The following is a 14,199-nucleotide window of genomic DNA, read 5'->3' on the forward strand; positions in this document are numbered from 1 at the left end:
TGAGAGAAAGCATCATTTGGGGAAATGTCTATAAATCTAGAAAGAATAAATACTTCAGAATATCCATCACTGTGATGATACATCTACACTCTCAGTACAGGCAACTGCTTACAGGCATCACGGTTCATGTTTCTGAGCAGACACATTTTGAAAATACAATAAATAAGACAATTACAAAGAAAAAATATATTGTAACTGCCAATGAGTAATGAAGATTCCAATATATGCCATCATTGACTACAGAAGGTATACATGATATGTTTTTTAAATATTACATTTCATTCAGTGCAAAATTATATGTTTTTGAACTCAATTTCTCAACATAATTGTTTTCCATACTAAATGTAAGTAAGGCATAAATACATATTCTATTCACATTTACAGCAAATGGCAATGCTATTATGGGTTTACAGTAGACACAAGCAAACTCCAATGCCTCACACTCTGAAAACCTTCCGAAAAGCTCTAGTGACGTCCTTGTTCCGCAGGCTGTAGATGAGAGGGTTGAGCATGGGCGTTATGATGGTGTAGAACACAGAGACCACTTCTTCCTGCTTGGGGAGCGGTAGGACTTTGGCACAATATACTTGGCAGTGGCAGCCCCATAGAAGAGCAACACCACAGTCATGTGGGACGAGCAAGTAGACAAAGTTTTCCTGAGTCCCTGGCCTGATCCCATGCCCAGAACAGTGGACAGTATCCTTCCATAGGGGTCCACAATCACAGAGATGGGAGGGATGTAAAAAATCACAGCAGTGACATAAACACCCTTTTCATATTGGGAAGTGTCAGCACAGGCCACCTTCAGGAGCGATGGCATCTCACAGAAGAAATGATGGATTTCCCTGGAGGCACAGTAGGGAAGTGACAAACTATAGGCCACTTGCATCAAGGCATTGATCAGAGGACCCAGCCAGATCACAAGCACCAGGAGCACACAGACCTTGGGGCGCATGAGGATGGGATAGCGCAGAGGCTGGCAGATGGCCACATAGCGATCATAAGCCATGACCGCCAGCAGCAGACACTCTGAGCCAGCAAGGAGATAGAAGAGGAACATCTGGAAGCCACACCCAATGAAGGAGATGCGGTGATCCCCGGACAGGAAGTCCACCGCCATTTTGGGTACTAATGCGGAGATACAGAGGACATCTAAGAGGGACAGTTGGCTGAGCAGAAAGTACATGGGGGTGTGGAGAAGAGGGTCAGTCCAGATGAGGATGATTATTATGGTGTTGCCAAACAGAGCCACCAGGAAATCAAGCAGGGTGAGTGTGAAGAGGACCCAGGGCACTTGGGTGCTTTGGAACAGATCCAGGAGGATGAAATCACTGCCTGATGTCTGGTTGCTCACCCATGCCATGCTTGTGTTCCTAACTTGTAACTTTGGAGATTTCTTCAGAAGTACTATGTTCACAGTCCATAGAAATTTTACCAAATTAAATCATGCCTAGCTTTCTGATATCTCATGTCCATTTATGTCCCTACTCTTCATAGTTTAGTAATACATAGTTTAAGGACATTTTTCTTATGAAAAGTTTTCTAGAAATTGAAATTCTGAAGAAATTACAATCAAGCTGCCTCTACCCTAATTATACACTGAAATGCACAAGTCAATATTTGATTCAGTTCCTTACTCATCAGGGGGATAAAGCATGTGTGGAAAAAACAAAGAAAATTTCAAGGTCACAATAAAGATTTCATCAATTAAATCTTTTCACAATAATTTCCAATTAACTCCACAACTCCCATGTTGTAAAAAGGAAATAATTTTTCTCTGGGAATTCATTAAACATACATGTAATTAAACAGGACTTTTGCAAGAAGCTGCAGAGTTATACTGAGTTTGTGGATCCAGTCAATCAAGCAAGCTGCCTGGGGAGTAGAGTATGGAGGACTCAAGTGTGCAGACCTGGACACAATGACTCTGGAAAGGAAGAAGATACAAGGGCTTCAGTTGGCACAGAGTCCTGCCTGGAGGGAGCAGACACATGTGGAAATGCACTTCTGTGTGGGAAGCAAAGTGGACTCACTGCCCTGCAGATGGGGGAGCAGCAGCAAACTCAGGACTATAAGATCCCCAGGGATTTCCCATCTCCTCTTTTCTTTACTTCTTGTTCTTCTTCCAATGTGAACTTAAAGCAACATCTCCAGTGACAAGGGCAATAGAAAGCACACATTTTGAGATTATTTGGGTATCAGTTCCATGCTGAATGAAAAATGTTCATATTTTTACATTCATCTAAGCTACTTATCTCTTGGATAGGATGCAAATGAAGAACTTTCATGAACTAAAGTAATAATAAGACATAAAAATTATTCATATTAAAATGTCATTGTATTAACTAATAGCAAGAACAGCTATTAAGTAAAGTCAGTTCTGCTGACAACACTTGAATCCTGCTGTCAGGTGCCTGCCACTAACATCTCTGATACACAGCGACAAGGATCTGCCATCCTTTCCATCAGTCCTACAGAGAGATGATACGGAGCTCAGTTGGGCCTGGTGTGGGGCAAAGGTTGAATATGGGGGGATCCTTACATGAACGCACAACAGTCCCAGTGCTGAAGCTCATATATTCAATATTATTATATGTAAAATAGCACATGGAGGCTTCAGAAACTCAAGTATAGTTTTCATACCCAATGTACCAGACAAAGCGGTAGGTCTAGGGTCTTCACTACCACACTGTATACAAAATTTCCTGTTCCTCAGCCCTAAATTCTAAGGCAAATGTAACAGCACAGTGTGTTTCACAAGGTGGGCCATGCGAGCTGGTGGTTCACAGAGAAGACATTCATGGGGCTTTACATGCTCCTTATCTCTAAGAAAACAGAGCTGTCACTTAATTCTCAATTCCAGAGAGAGCTAAACAATGGTTGTATTTCAAATAATATTTTTATCGGATTATTGAAATAAAATAAATTTTTACAAGGAATCTAACATTACACTTTTTCCTAAATACTTTTTGACGGCTCCCAAAATTTCATAACAGGTGCTCCTCAAATCTTTCCTGAGTGGCATGCATCAATGCCAACAATGCAAAATGGTCAAAGATAATTTCATAACCAGTATTTGTATTTGTATTTCAATTGTGGTGCTTAGAGAAGCCGAAAAAACATTCTATTCATATATATGCAAAAGTACATAAAAACACAAATAAAAAAATAATTTGTAGTTGACTTCCAAACTGAGAATCCCATCACTTTAGAATAAAGGACATGAATAACTGAAATCAACCAACGGTGTCTATTGAGAGTAGCCCAAGGGAAATGTCATATAATTTTACTTCAGTGACTGCTCATATATCTGAAAAAGAACTTAATTACCCATTTGCAACAAATTCATTCCCTCCGGTTTTCAAAAGTCTTTCAGGAAAGTCTTTGAACACCAGAGAGGAGAGGCAGCTGGTATTTCTACACTTCACCCCTCTTTCTTGCATAGAACTGACCACTGCCCTGAAGACTGACAGTAAAAAACTGCACCTATTTGAAAATAAAAGGAAACGTGATTATCACTCAGAATCAGAAATTGCCTTTCATGTGGTACTAGTACATAAATGCCAGTTCTAACATAACTAAACTGCTTACTTGGATGGAATAAAACTTGCTAATATTGATATTTGATAGATGTGCCATTAATTTTAAATGGATGGGATTGTCTTAGTTGTTCCATTATATGCTAGGGAACAGCATCATATAACAGGCAACTTAAGGAAACATAACAAACTTCTCTTCCAGAGAAACATGCTCCTACATACTCATAGGAACAAAATGAACGCTGTTTATGCAGTGCTGCCCATACCCATACATGTCTTGCTTCTTCCAGTGCGAGACACACAGTCCACCTGAACATACAGATTAAATACCTTGAAACCATTGCTTCAAGAGGAAAGTGTCAATTTACTGTTGCACAAACATCCCTCAAAGTGACTGTCCCCAGCTGCAGCTTGATCCCTCAGGCAAAGCCTGTAGGAATTATCTCCCTGTCCTTTATGGCCCTGAAGAAATAGTTACAACTATCTCACAAGTATGTGCAGTCTCTCCCTCAGGAAATACACATTGCTGAAGTGATATGTGTTCAAACTTAGAGCAAATATCAATTTCAAAGCAAAGATACATTAAATACTTGCTGATTGTGTGAAAAACAAACTACTTATAAACACCATTAACTCATTAAAAATCACTTTTAATCACTCCTTAACTTGTTATGTTGTAGGAATATTTTCATGATTTTTGGCCATTCACACAAGCTAGGTTTGAAATGCTGCAAGTTGAAGGTATGGCAATTGAAAGTGAAAATGCCTGTGATGGCAGTCTTTGGATGAAGGTGCTTGGCTGGTGGTGTGAACCATATTCATATGGATTAGGAACAGGATCCACACCAGGTCCTCGAGACAGACGAAGAGGGATGAAAGGTTCCCTCCTGGCCGAGTGAAATAACTCAGAGCATTCTCATTGAAGCAAAAACAAACACTTTGGGAGAATGGTCTTGACCTGAGCCTTACCCCAGATGACAGACGTATATTTCCCCAACAACTGCTCAACACACTTTGCTCATTCACCTCAGAAACAGGGAAGGCTACAATGCAATTTTGAAGGTCACTCTTGGCACATGCCCTATGCATGCCTAACATTATACCTAAATCGTAGGCTGAACTCCACATACATACGACATCACTACAGGTATAGAGCTCTAGTATATAACAGTGTATTATATGCCAAACAAGGAAGATATCTAAGGACGAGTTCCTATAGAAACACAAAGAGAAGCAGGGACGCATGTGTGGGCACTACATGTGTTTGAACTTGGGGGCAGCAAGAACTATTGAAACTTAAAACCCAGCTGAACTTCTTGCAGATTACACAATATATCACAATAAAAGTCTTAGCTCAGTCTCTATTACCAACAAATCATGTCTCTCATTTAACAGAAAATTACAAAGGTGGCCATTAGCAATAGAAGCAGAGGCAGAGAGTAGACTGATTTGCAATTATCACAGGAGGAATTAAAGCAACCACAAATACTATGCTCATGAATCTAATTGATATATTACACAATAAAAACATGATATCACTGCAAATAAACAGATGGAAGATGTAAATTAACATGAGCTCCACTTTTTAAAAAATGCTTCAAGTGAAAAATATTATAATACACAGTTGAACAAAGATGAAATAAATCATTCAAAAAAGATAAACACATGCAATTTGCAGCAACATGGATGGCCCTGGAAGGGATCATGCTCAGCGAAATAAGCCAAAAAGAAAAAGAAAAATACCGGAGGGTCTCACTCATAGCAGGAATCTAGAAAACTTAAATAAGGGACCAGGAAAATGAATATAAGAAAGTGAAAATCAAAATCAACAAAAAACTATGAACCAGAGACACTTTTTGGGGGGTGGGGGGCGGGAGGGGAAGGATTGGGGTCAGAATGGGGCATTTGCAATTGTATGGGGGAATATAAAAATAAAATTTATTATAAAAAAAAAGATGAAATAAATCATTGTCACTAGTAAGAGGAATAAAATGTACACTATGAAGAGAAGGAGACATATTTTTTTTTGTTTGTTTTCCAAAGTTTATTAAAAATCAAAGGATAGAAAAACTTTACATATGGGCCTCCCCGGTGGCGCAGTGGTTGAGCGCTGGTTTGCGAAGCTGCCGGCGACCTCTGCGGCGCTGGTTCGATCCCCGGCTGCTACCAGCCCACCAGAGGAGGGTCCCACATGGCGGGCAGACCTCTCCTGCCGCCCGCTGCTCCCCTCAGCAGTGTACTTCGTCAGTCTGCCTGTTCTATTCCCCTCTCTGGCTCTGGTGAATTCTCTCACCCTCCAGCGCTTCTGACTGTACCCAGTGCTTGTATAAACAAAACAAACAAACAAATAAATAAAAACATGCCTCTATTAGAAAAACTTTACCTAAAAATATGTCAATTTTAGCTTCTAATTATCGTTCACAGACACGAAATATAGACATGATGCCTTGTGACGCCGTGGCGGGCAGGGCGGCCGGGCCATTTCATTCGCTCCACGGGGACACTGGCCGGCCAGCAGCGTCCTCGTGGGGGACAGTCCAGACCGCGAATACATGGAGGTTAGTACAGGCCTACACTCAGTTTTTACAAATATTTCTTTAACAATAGGTTCACAATTTAAATGTTTTTAAATATTTTTGATAACGCTCCATCCTCGGGAACCACAGACGACGTGCTGCTTTCCTCGCGACGCCCCCGCGGGGACGGCCCCCCGCATCGGCAGGCGCAGCATCCCCACCGCCTCTGCCCGCTGCACGTCCACCCCGAGGGGCTGTCGCGGGAGCGGGCCAGCGGTCAGACGACGGGAGGCAGCTGCGCCGGAGCCCGCCGGGCCGCAGAACCCCACGTCGGGCCGGACGAGGAGCCTCGCCCGAGACAGCAACGCTGCCGCGGCGCCCATCATCACAGGCGGGGTCACGAGACCCACCCGAGGCGCTTCCGAGTTCACATTTGGTAAGGTTGTAGGACGCGACCACTTCTCCCCTTAGAAAGTGATGCTTCTGGGGCCTCCCGGTGGCGCAGCGGTTGAGCGCTGGGTTGCGAAGCTGCCCGCGTCCTCTGCGGTGCCAGTTGGATCCCCGGCTGCTCCCCGGCCACCAGAGGAGGGCCCCGCATGTCTCGCAGACCTCTCCTGCCGCCCGCTGCTCCCCTCAGCAGTGTACTTCGGTCCTTCTGCCTGCTCTGTTCCCCGCTCTGGCTCTGGTGAATTCTCTCACCCTCCTGTGCTTTTGACTGTACCCAGTGCTTGTATAAATAAATAAATAAATAAATAAATAAATAAATAAATAAATAAATAAATAAATAAATAAATCTTTAAAAAAAAATTCTTGGGCCTCCCCGGTGGCGCAGCGGTTGAGCGCTGGGTTGTGAAGCTGCCCACGGCCTCTGTGGTTCGATCCCCGGCTGCTCCCCGGACACCGGAGGAGGGTCCCGCATGGCGCGCAGACCTCTCCTGCCGCCCGCTGCTCCCCTCAGCAGTGTACTTCGGTCCTTCTGCCTGCTCTGCTCCCTGCTCTGGCTCTGGTGAATTCTCTCACCCTCCTGCGCTTCCGACTGTTCCCAGTGCATGTATAAACAAACAAACAAACAAATAAATAAAAAAATGCCTCTTAAAATAAATAAATAAAAAATAAAAAAATTCCCTCATTCCTTAAATATAACTGATGTGAAAATATGAAATTCAATAAAAAAAATAACATCATACGTTTTCAATATTTACACAGAAAACAGCTTGGAAGTCTGCAAGGAAACGCGAGGGCAGTAACCACGGCCTGGCCCGCGGCCGGCCAGCGCCGACTCCGTGGAATGGACACGCCGCCCAGGGCAGTGGAGCCGGTGCCCAGGAGGGCCCGCGGGACAAGGCTCCGGGGCCAGTGCCGCTGTGACGGGCGACGCCACATGGGGACAGGCAGGGGCCAGCAGGCGTGCGGGGCTGGTCTGGGGCGCCGTCATCTGCTGAGGCTGATGGGCAGGCTGTCCCGCGTGTGCGCGTTTCTTCCTCCTCCCGCTGGTGCATCTGTACTGGTGGCGGCCACGGTTGCCCACGGGCGGCCGCACTCCCCCGCTGCCCACCGAGCCTGGCCGTGGCTGTGGGCACCTTTCACGGACAGCTTCATGCTGCTGTGCTTGTGAGACAGGTGAGGGCTGGAGAGCAGGTTGGGGGAAGCGGGCGCGACGGCGGGGGCAGATAGGTGGTGGATGGCCTTCAGCGCTGGCGGCCCCTCCACGCTCACTTGCCTGCCAGGGACGGGGGCCACCCCGAGGGCCGGTGCAGCAAGAGTTAACCTGGTCTGCGTGTTGGTTGTCATGACCAGCGTTCTGGACGTGGCGGCCTGAGGTTTGCTGCTGGGCATGGGTAGGGCGGCCAGCAGGCTGGCGAGCAGGGGGGCCGGGACTTGGAGACTGAACTGGTAGACGCTGGGCACGCTGCAGGGTGGCGTGTACGAGTCGACGTCACTGCCAGAGAGAGAGGACACAGAGGACGCGGACGAGCCGGATGAGAGCAGCTGCGGGCTGGGCAGAGACGGCACCAGGCGCTGGCTGGAGGGCGAGCTGGGGTCTCCGCGCTGGGTCTGGTCCCCTCGCAGGGGCTGATTCGTTCTCTCGTCTTGACCCTGTGGTCGAGGTCGGGGCCCGAGGGGGTCTTGCCACCCCACCTCTCCTTGATCCCGCGCCGGTAGTCAATCACCTCCTGCGTGACCTTGATGATTCTCCCCAGCGTGCTTTCAGAGTCTCTGTTCGGGTAGGACCTGGCCAGAGGCGACACGGCATGGCTGAGGACGATGTAGGCGTAGTCGAAAACCTGCTTCACCTGCATGGCCCCATAGGAGCTGCGGCCAACGTCGTTTCCCGGCAGCAGGGGGTCCTCGATGCACAGCATGGATGGCCGGTACCCGCTGGTCATGGCCTTCATGATCTCCTCTTTGGCGACATAGGCACCTCCTTCTTTTATTCTAATACCAGTCTTTAAGTAATCAAAATTTCTTCCATAGAGTTCAAAAAATTCTACAAGCAGCATTCCAAGGTTTTCATCTGCTCTCCGGGCATCGATTCTTGGGTGCAGCTGCAGAAAACTGATGGCCATTAAAATCAGGCTGTAGGAGCTGATCCCGCCTGTGAAAACTTCATGCAGGTCCCGCTGCAGGAGGAACTGCTTCAGCACTAAAATCAAGTACGGCAGCAAGGAGTATTTCTTCATGTAGCTCTTGATGAGCTCCGCCGCCCGCACGCCCGTCTCCATGTTGAAGCTGATGTCCACCTTCACCTCCGTCTCCTGGTCTGTGAGCTTGATGATTGGCACGGTCGCTTTGTCCAGGACTTTGATGGAGCTTGGCTCGGCCACATTGTGCTTCCGCAGGGCCTGCTCCAGCAGCTGCAGGGGAGGGCGCTCCCACTTTCCAAAGACCACTAAGTCGATGTCGGTGGTAGGAAGGTAGAGGCCTGTGCTGAAGCTGCCAAAGATCTGTACCTCAGCCATGGGCCACAGGTCCTTGACCACAGTCTCCATGCGTGCCACCACCTCCCTGCGCATGGCCGCCTCCTTGGGGCGCGGGGACATGAAGTTGTAGAAGTCGATAATCTACTCGTGGAGCCCCTGGATGCCCGGGCTGTAGGCGAGGCTCTTCCACGGCGTGCCCGGCCAGGGCGCGCGGGGCCCGGGGCCGCCCCCCACGCCCGGCGCGGGGCCACGGCTGCCGGACAGCAGGAAGTTGAGGCCATAGGTGCTCGCCTTGTTCTCCCGCCGCCGGCAGCCCGGGTGGAAGCGCGGCGGCGGCGGGGACGCGGAGGGTGCGCGGGCCGGGGCGCCGTCGGCGTGGGCGCCGAGGCGGCCGCCCGCCCGGGCCTGCGCAGCGCCTCCGGACGACGAGGACGAGCCGCCGGGGCTCTCGGCGCCCGACTCGGCGTTGGACGATAACGGCGACGACGAGGACGAGCCGCTGGGGCTCTCCGCGCCCGACTGGGCGTTGGACAAAGAGGGCGACTAGGACGGCCAGGCCGTGCCCGCCATGGGGCTCAGCGCCTGCGAGTGGAGGCAGAGCAGGGTCGCGAAGCCCGCACCGCCGCGGCCCACGCCCTGCGAGGTCGCCCAGATCTGCATCCACAGTGCATCGGCCGGGCCCTTCTGCTCGGGCTGGGTCCAGGCCACGCGCGGATCCATCCACGCGCCGCGGCCCGCCGCCCCGCTGGGCCCGGCCCGGCGCACAGACGCTCAGGCGGCGGTGGATGGACACGCGGCTCCATGGCTCGCGGGGGCGGGGCGGCTCAGGCGGCCTGGGGCAGCGGGGCGCGGCCATGGGCAGGGGCGGTGGCCTCCCTCCCGCGCGCGCCGCTCGTGGGGGCTGCAGTGGCGGCGGGTAGACATAAATGTTTTATTTGAAAAAAAAATAATAGAAATAAAGAAGACTTTGATGGTGAAAGGTTCGGCACGGTAAAGACAAGGAGAGCCAGGCTACATTTCTCAAAGGGAGGGAAAGTTTATTGCTCCCGGGCGGACCTCACAGACCCAAGGCAGGGGTCAGTGGAGTCGCGCACGTTGTTAGGGGGAAGCAGGGTTTTATAGGGCGAGGAGAGGTCAGGTGGGTAGTTGGGCTCCTAAGGCGGGAGAAGTTTGTAGGTCAGGTAGAGGTTCTTTGTCTGAGAAGAGACTGTGGGGGTAGGGGGAGGCTCATTGTCTGAGCCCTCCAGGCAGGTATCCACATTCCTGCCCCCCAGGTGGGCTTCCTGGTTGGCTCCTGCATTCAGGCCTCCTGCATGGACCTTTCATAGCAGCCTTATGTTGATAGGAAAAGGGGCAAGTGTTCTTTCTTTGGCTACTTCCCACTGAAAAGGGGCAAAGATCAAGGGGGTGGCTCAGGCCTGGTTATGAGGGTCTTTTGCGGGGATGCGAGAATACGGATGGAGCAGGAGCTGGTTAAAGGTGGTAGGAGACATTTCCCGAATGCGAGCCTGTATGAACTTTAGGAGGCAAGGAGCGAAAAGAAAAAAATAAGGTTATCATTAGTATTTACCCCAAGAGTGGGAGGAGCCATGACACTAGGATTTTGAAACCATGTCAGCGGAAAGTTGGAATCCCCCGGTTTCCCATTCTATGTCTTTGCGTAGTTTTATTAAGGCTTCTGCATTTTGTTCTACAATCCCCAATTTGTTGATATAGTAACAATATTTTTCTGAGGAACAGGCAGGTACCCCCTTTATTAGCTGTTAACAAGTCCAGAGCCTGCTGGTTTTGGAGAGTGACCTGTGCCAGGGAGGTGAGCTGTCTTTGTAATGATGCTAAAGACACATAGGTTTCTCCTAAGGAGGTATCTATTCTTTCATGAAATTTCTGGGCAGTAATCATGCTGTGTCCCGGGGCCCCACCTGCCATACTTGCAGCTGCTATCAATGATGCCAGGCTGATTCCAACCATGACTGGAAGAAAGGCTGCCTGCTTTGTCTGATGTGGTGAGAATAACCAACCTAGCTCAGACCATCCATACAGAGCTAACTGTGGGACCACGAGGACTTGGATACGTGGGCCTGGAGTAGCAGAATTAATACACTGAGAAAGAGAGCCATTGCACCAGAAAAAGTTTCCCTTTGCTGATGTTCGGAGCACAGAAGTAACCGAAATGTTAGAAGTACAGGAATGAAAGCTGACAAGGGCATCAGTTTGCTAGCAGGGGTAGCTGTGATTGGAGTCCCATAGGGGGACTGAGAGTTGGGGAGTCTGGCAAGCAGCGTCCGTTATCTTGGTTGTAGTGGTATTGAGATTAATTGGAACTGCCGCCAGTAGAGCCTCTGAAGGGAAGCACAGAGGAAACAAGAGGAGGTGTTAGTCCCACAAGAGTCATTTAGGAAGGTTATAGCGTTTTGGATTATATGAATCCAGGTTGAGGGTGTCTCGGTCTTTTTTGATGATGTTATAGCTAATTTTATAGGATTTGTTCTGAATGGAGGATGTCCTGGGAGACTTGGACTGTGGCATTTTGTGTCGGGACATATTCCCTTGAGATGGACAGTGTTGCCACTGGATAGGAATGCCAGCCAGTGTACCCTGTGGCTTGGACTCCCTGTACCCAACGTTGGTCCCAAGGATCTGAAATAGCAGAGCTAACTTGATTCATATTGAAGCCCATATTATGACGGACCAAAGAGAACATTTGGCCTTTGTCTGGAAGGTGTACTGTGCATGACTGGTAAGGGCACCCCCCATATTCTCTATAGGTATTTTTTCAGTGATCTAAGGTTTTATGGTAAAGAAACAAAACAAGGTGTTCATAGGGTTAGTAATCGATGAAAGAGTTAGGGTGAGAGTGATAAGTGCTGTGCATCTGGCCTGTGGGCACTCGCAGTGCCCACCTAGTAGGTGGTCTCTGTGGATCCTGAGACAAAGGTCTCCATAACTTTGAATTTCCATACACAGGACACTGAGCTAGGGGAGATTTTGACAAGAAATGCACATCCTAGTAGGACCCAGGTTATAACATACATACTGTTTGTCTTCAGGGGCACGTTTGACCCGTGATAGATGGTGCCAGGAGGGGTGTCCCAGAAGTGTTACCGCTGTAGGTGTGGTGAGGATAACCGTGTGTGGGCCGGTCCACTGAGGCTGCAGTGGCTTTGGCTGAAGCGATTTGAGCAGGACTTGGTCTCCTGGATGCAGTGGTAGGGAAGGTTGGTTGAGGAGGTCGAGATCCGAGGCAGGACTGGGTAAGTACCGGTCTGTGTGTTCCCGTAGCAGTTGGCTGAGTAGGGAGAGGTTAATCCTGTCCGGGTAGGTGTCCACGCAGTTGGTGAGCTGCAAAAGAAGGTAGGCGAACTCCCCTTTGAGGTGACATGCGAGCACAGGTTTGACGAAGGGAAAGTATTTGTCAGACTTTTGCACTCAAGGAGGGTTGGAAGAAGAACAGACTCAGGAATTGGCGTTCATTAGGCTCCGAAGTCGGAGTGATGGAGGGGACAGTTAGAGAATAGGGGCAGGGTCTGCAGCAGAGTCAGTTGTGAGAGTGAAAGCCCTTGCATCGGCCTTGTTATTCCCTGTGGTAACGTAAGAATTGTCAGTTGGTGTCCTTTCAGTGGGTAATGGCAACTTCAGTTGGACGCTGCAAGGCTATTAAAAGCTTAAGGATAAGTTTAGCGTTTATGATGGGGGACCCCTTGGTGGAAAGGAATCCCCTTTCCTGCCGAATTGCAGCATGACTGTGAGCCATAAGGCATATTTTGAATTTATATCGATGTTGACTTTCTTATGTTTGCTGAGGGTAAGGTCCCTGGTTAAGTGCTATGAGTTTTTTCTTTTGGGAGGTGGTTCTTCCAGGCAGTTTTTCTGTGTCGATTACCTGATTGATGGTAACAGTGGCCTAGGTGGCCCTCCGCTGACTGCGCGCATCTTCTCAAGAGCTGTCAGTCTACAAACACAGGAGGCATCAGGGGATTTTCAATAAAGAGCACATGGAAATCCTGTAAATGGGCAGGAGTGAGAGTGGAGAGCGAGCGGGGAGACAGGAGGGCCTGAAGGCGGTGCAAGGAATGTACTTGGACGGGTCTTCCCAGAGTAAGTTTGAGGGGTTCCCGGGTGAGTAGAGCTGCCGCCGCCAGGGCTCTAACGGTGGGATCCATCTGCTTGGAGAGTGAAGGGATAGGATGCAGGGCTGGTCCGAGAGGCTGGGAAAGACCGCCTGCTGCAGTGCCCCAACGTTCGTCTGTGAACAGGAGCAAAGGCTTTTCTCCTTTGCTCCTAGGACAGGTGCCTAAAGAAGGATATGTGTGACCCTGCGGACTCTCCGGGGGATTGGAGAGGTCCTTCAGGGAGGCTTTTGCTTCGTCGTGCAGTGGTGTGGCTGGGAAAGCAAAATTAGGGAATCAATGACGGAAAAGTCCAACCAAACCTAAGAAAGAAAGGATTTGTTTTGTCGATTCAGGGGAGGGAAGGTCCCGGATGGCCTGTTTGTGGTCCACTGTCAGCTGTTTGGAGGAAGGAGTCAGTCGAAGACCCAGATAGACGACTGTGTGAACTGAGAGTTGTGCTTTGAATGGGGAGACACAGTATCTTTTGGAGCACAGGAAGCTGAGGAGTTGTGCAGTGTGTTGCTGAGACAGTGGCAGAGGACGGCAGAGGAGGAGTCAGCAACACACTGGAGGAGAGTGCTGGGTGGAGTATGACATGACAAGAGGTCACTAGCTAATGCCTGACCAAGCAAATGAGGGCTGTCCCGGAAGCCCTGAGGCAGGACTGTCCAGGCCAGTTGCTGAGGTGTGTGTCCAGATTTTTCCAAGTAAAAGCAAATAGGAAGTACCATTGAGGATTTAGAGGGATGGTAAAAAAGGCATTTTTGAGGTCAAGCACAGAGAAGTGTGTAGTAGAAGACGGTGTATGAGACAGAAGGGTGTAAGGGTTTGGCACTATGGGATGGATAGGCACCACCACTTCGTTAATGAGGCGAATGTCTGGAACTAGGCGATAAGAACCATCAGGCTTTTTAATGGAGAGAATGGGAGTATGACAGGGCGAGTTGATAGGATTAAGGAGTTTCTTTCCCAGGAGTCATTGGCTGAAGGGTTTGAGATCCTGACGGTGAGTGAGGGAAATTGGAAACTGGGGGTGAGAGGGAAAAGAAGAGGGATCCTTAAGGCAAATGAGGACTGGGGTATGATGGGTGGCAACAATCAGGATAGAGAT

The 14,199-nt window shown here is 49.2% G+C and overlaps 1 protein-coding gene and 1 pseudogene across 1 annotated transcript; both read right to left on the reverse strand.

The window, feature by feature from the left end:
- Positions 1–437: 437 nt before the first annotated feature.
- Positions 438–1,363, reverse strand: LOC119250827 (olfactory receptor 2T27-like). The gene is given in 2 exon segments (XM_037518418.1): positions 438–556; positions 559–1,363. Coding segments are annotated over 2 exon segments (924 nt in total).
- A 6,123-nt stretch (positions 1,364–7,486) lies between these two features.
- LOC119250768 (terminal nucleotidyltransferase 4A-like) lies at positions 7,487–9,696 on the reverse strand (annotated as a pseudogene).
- Between the last annotated feature and the right edge of the window lie 4,503 nt (positions 9,697–14,199).

This window comes from Talpa occidentalis, unplaced genomic scaffold (assembly GCF_014898055.3).
Source record: "Talpa occidentalis isolate TD23 unplaced genomic scaffold, MPIMG_talOcc4v2.1 talOcc4.18, whole genome shotgun sequence".
In the NCBI taxonomy this organism is placed as follows: Eukaryota; Metazoa; Chordata; class Mammalia; order Eulipotyphla; family Talpidae; genus Talpa; species Talpa occidentalis.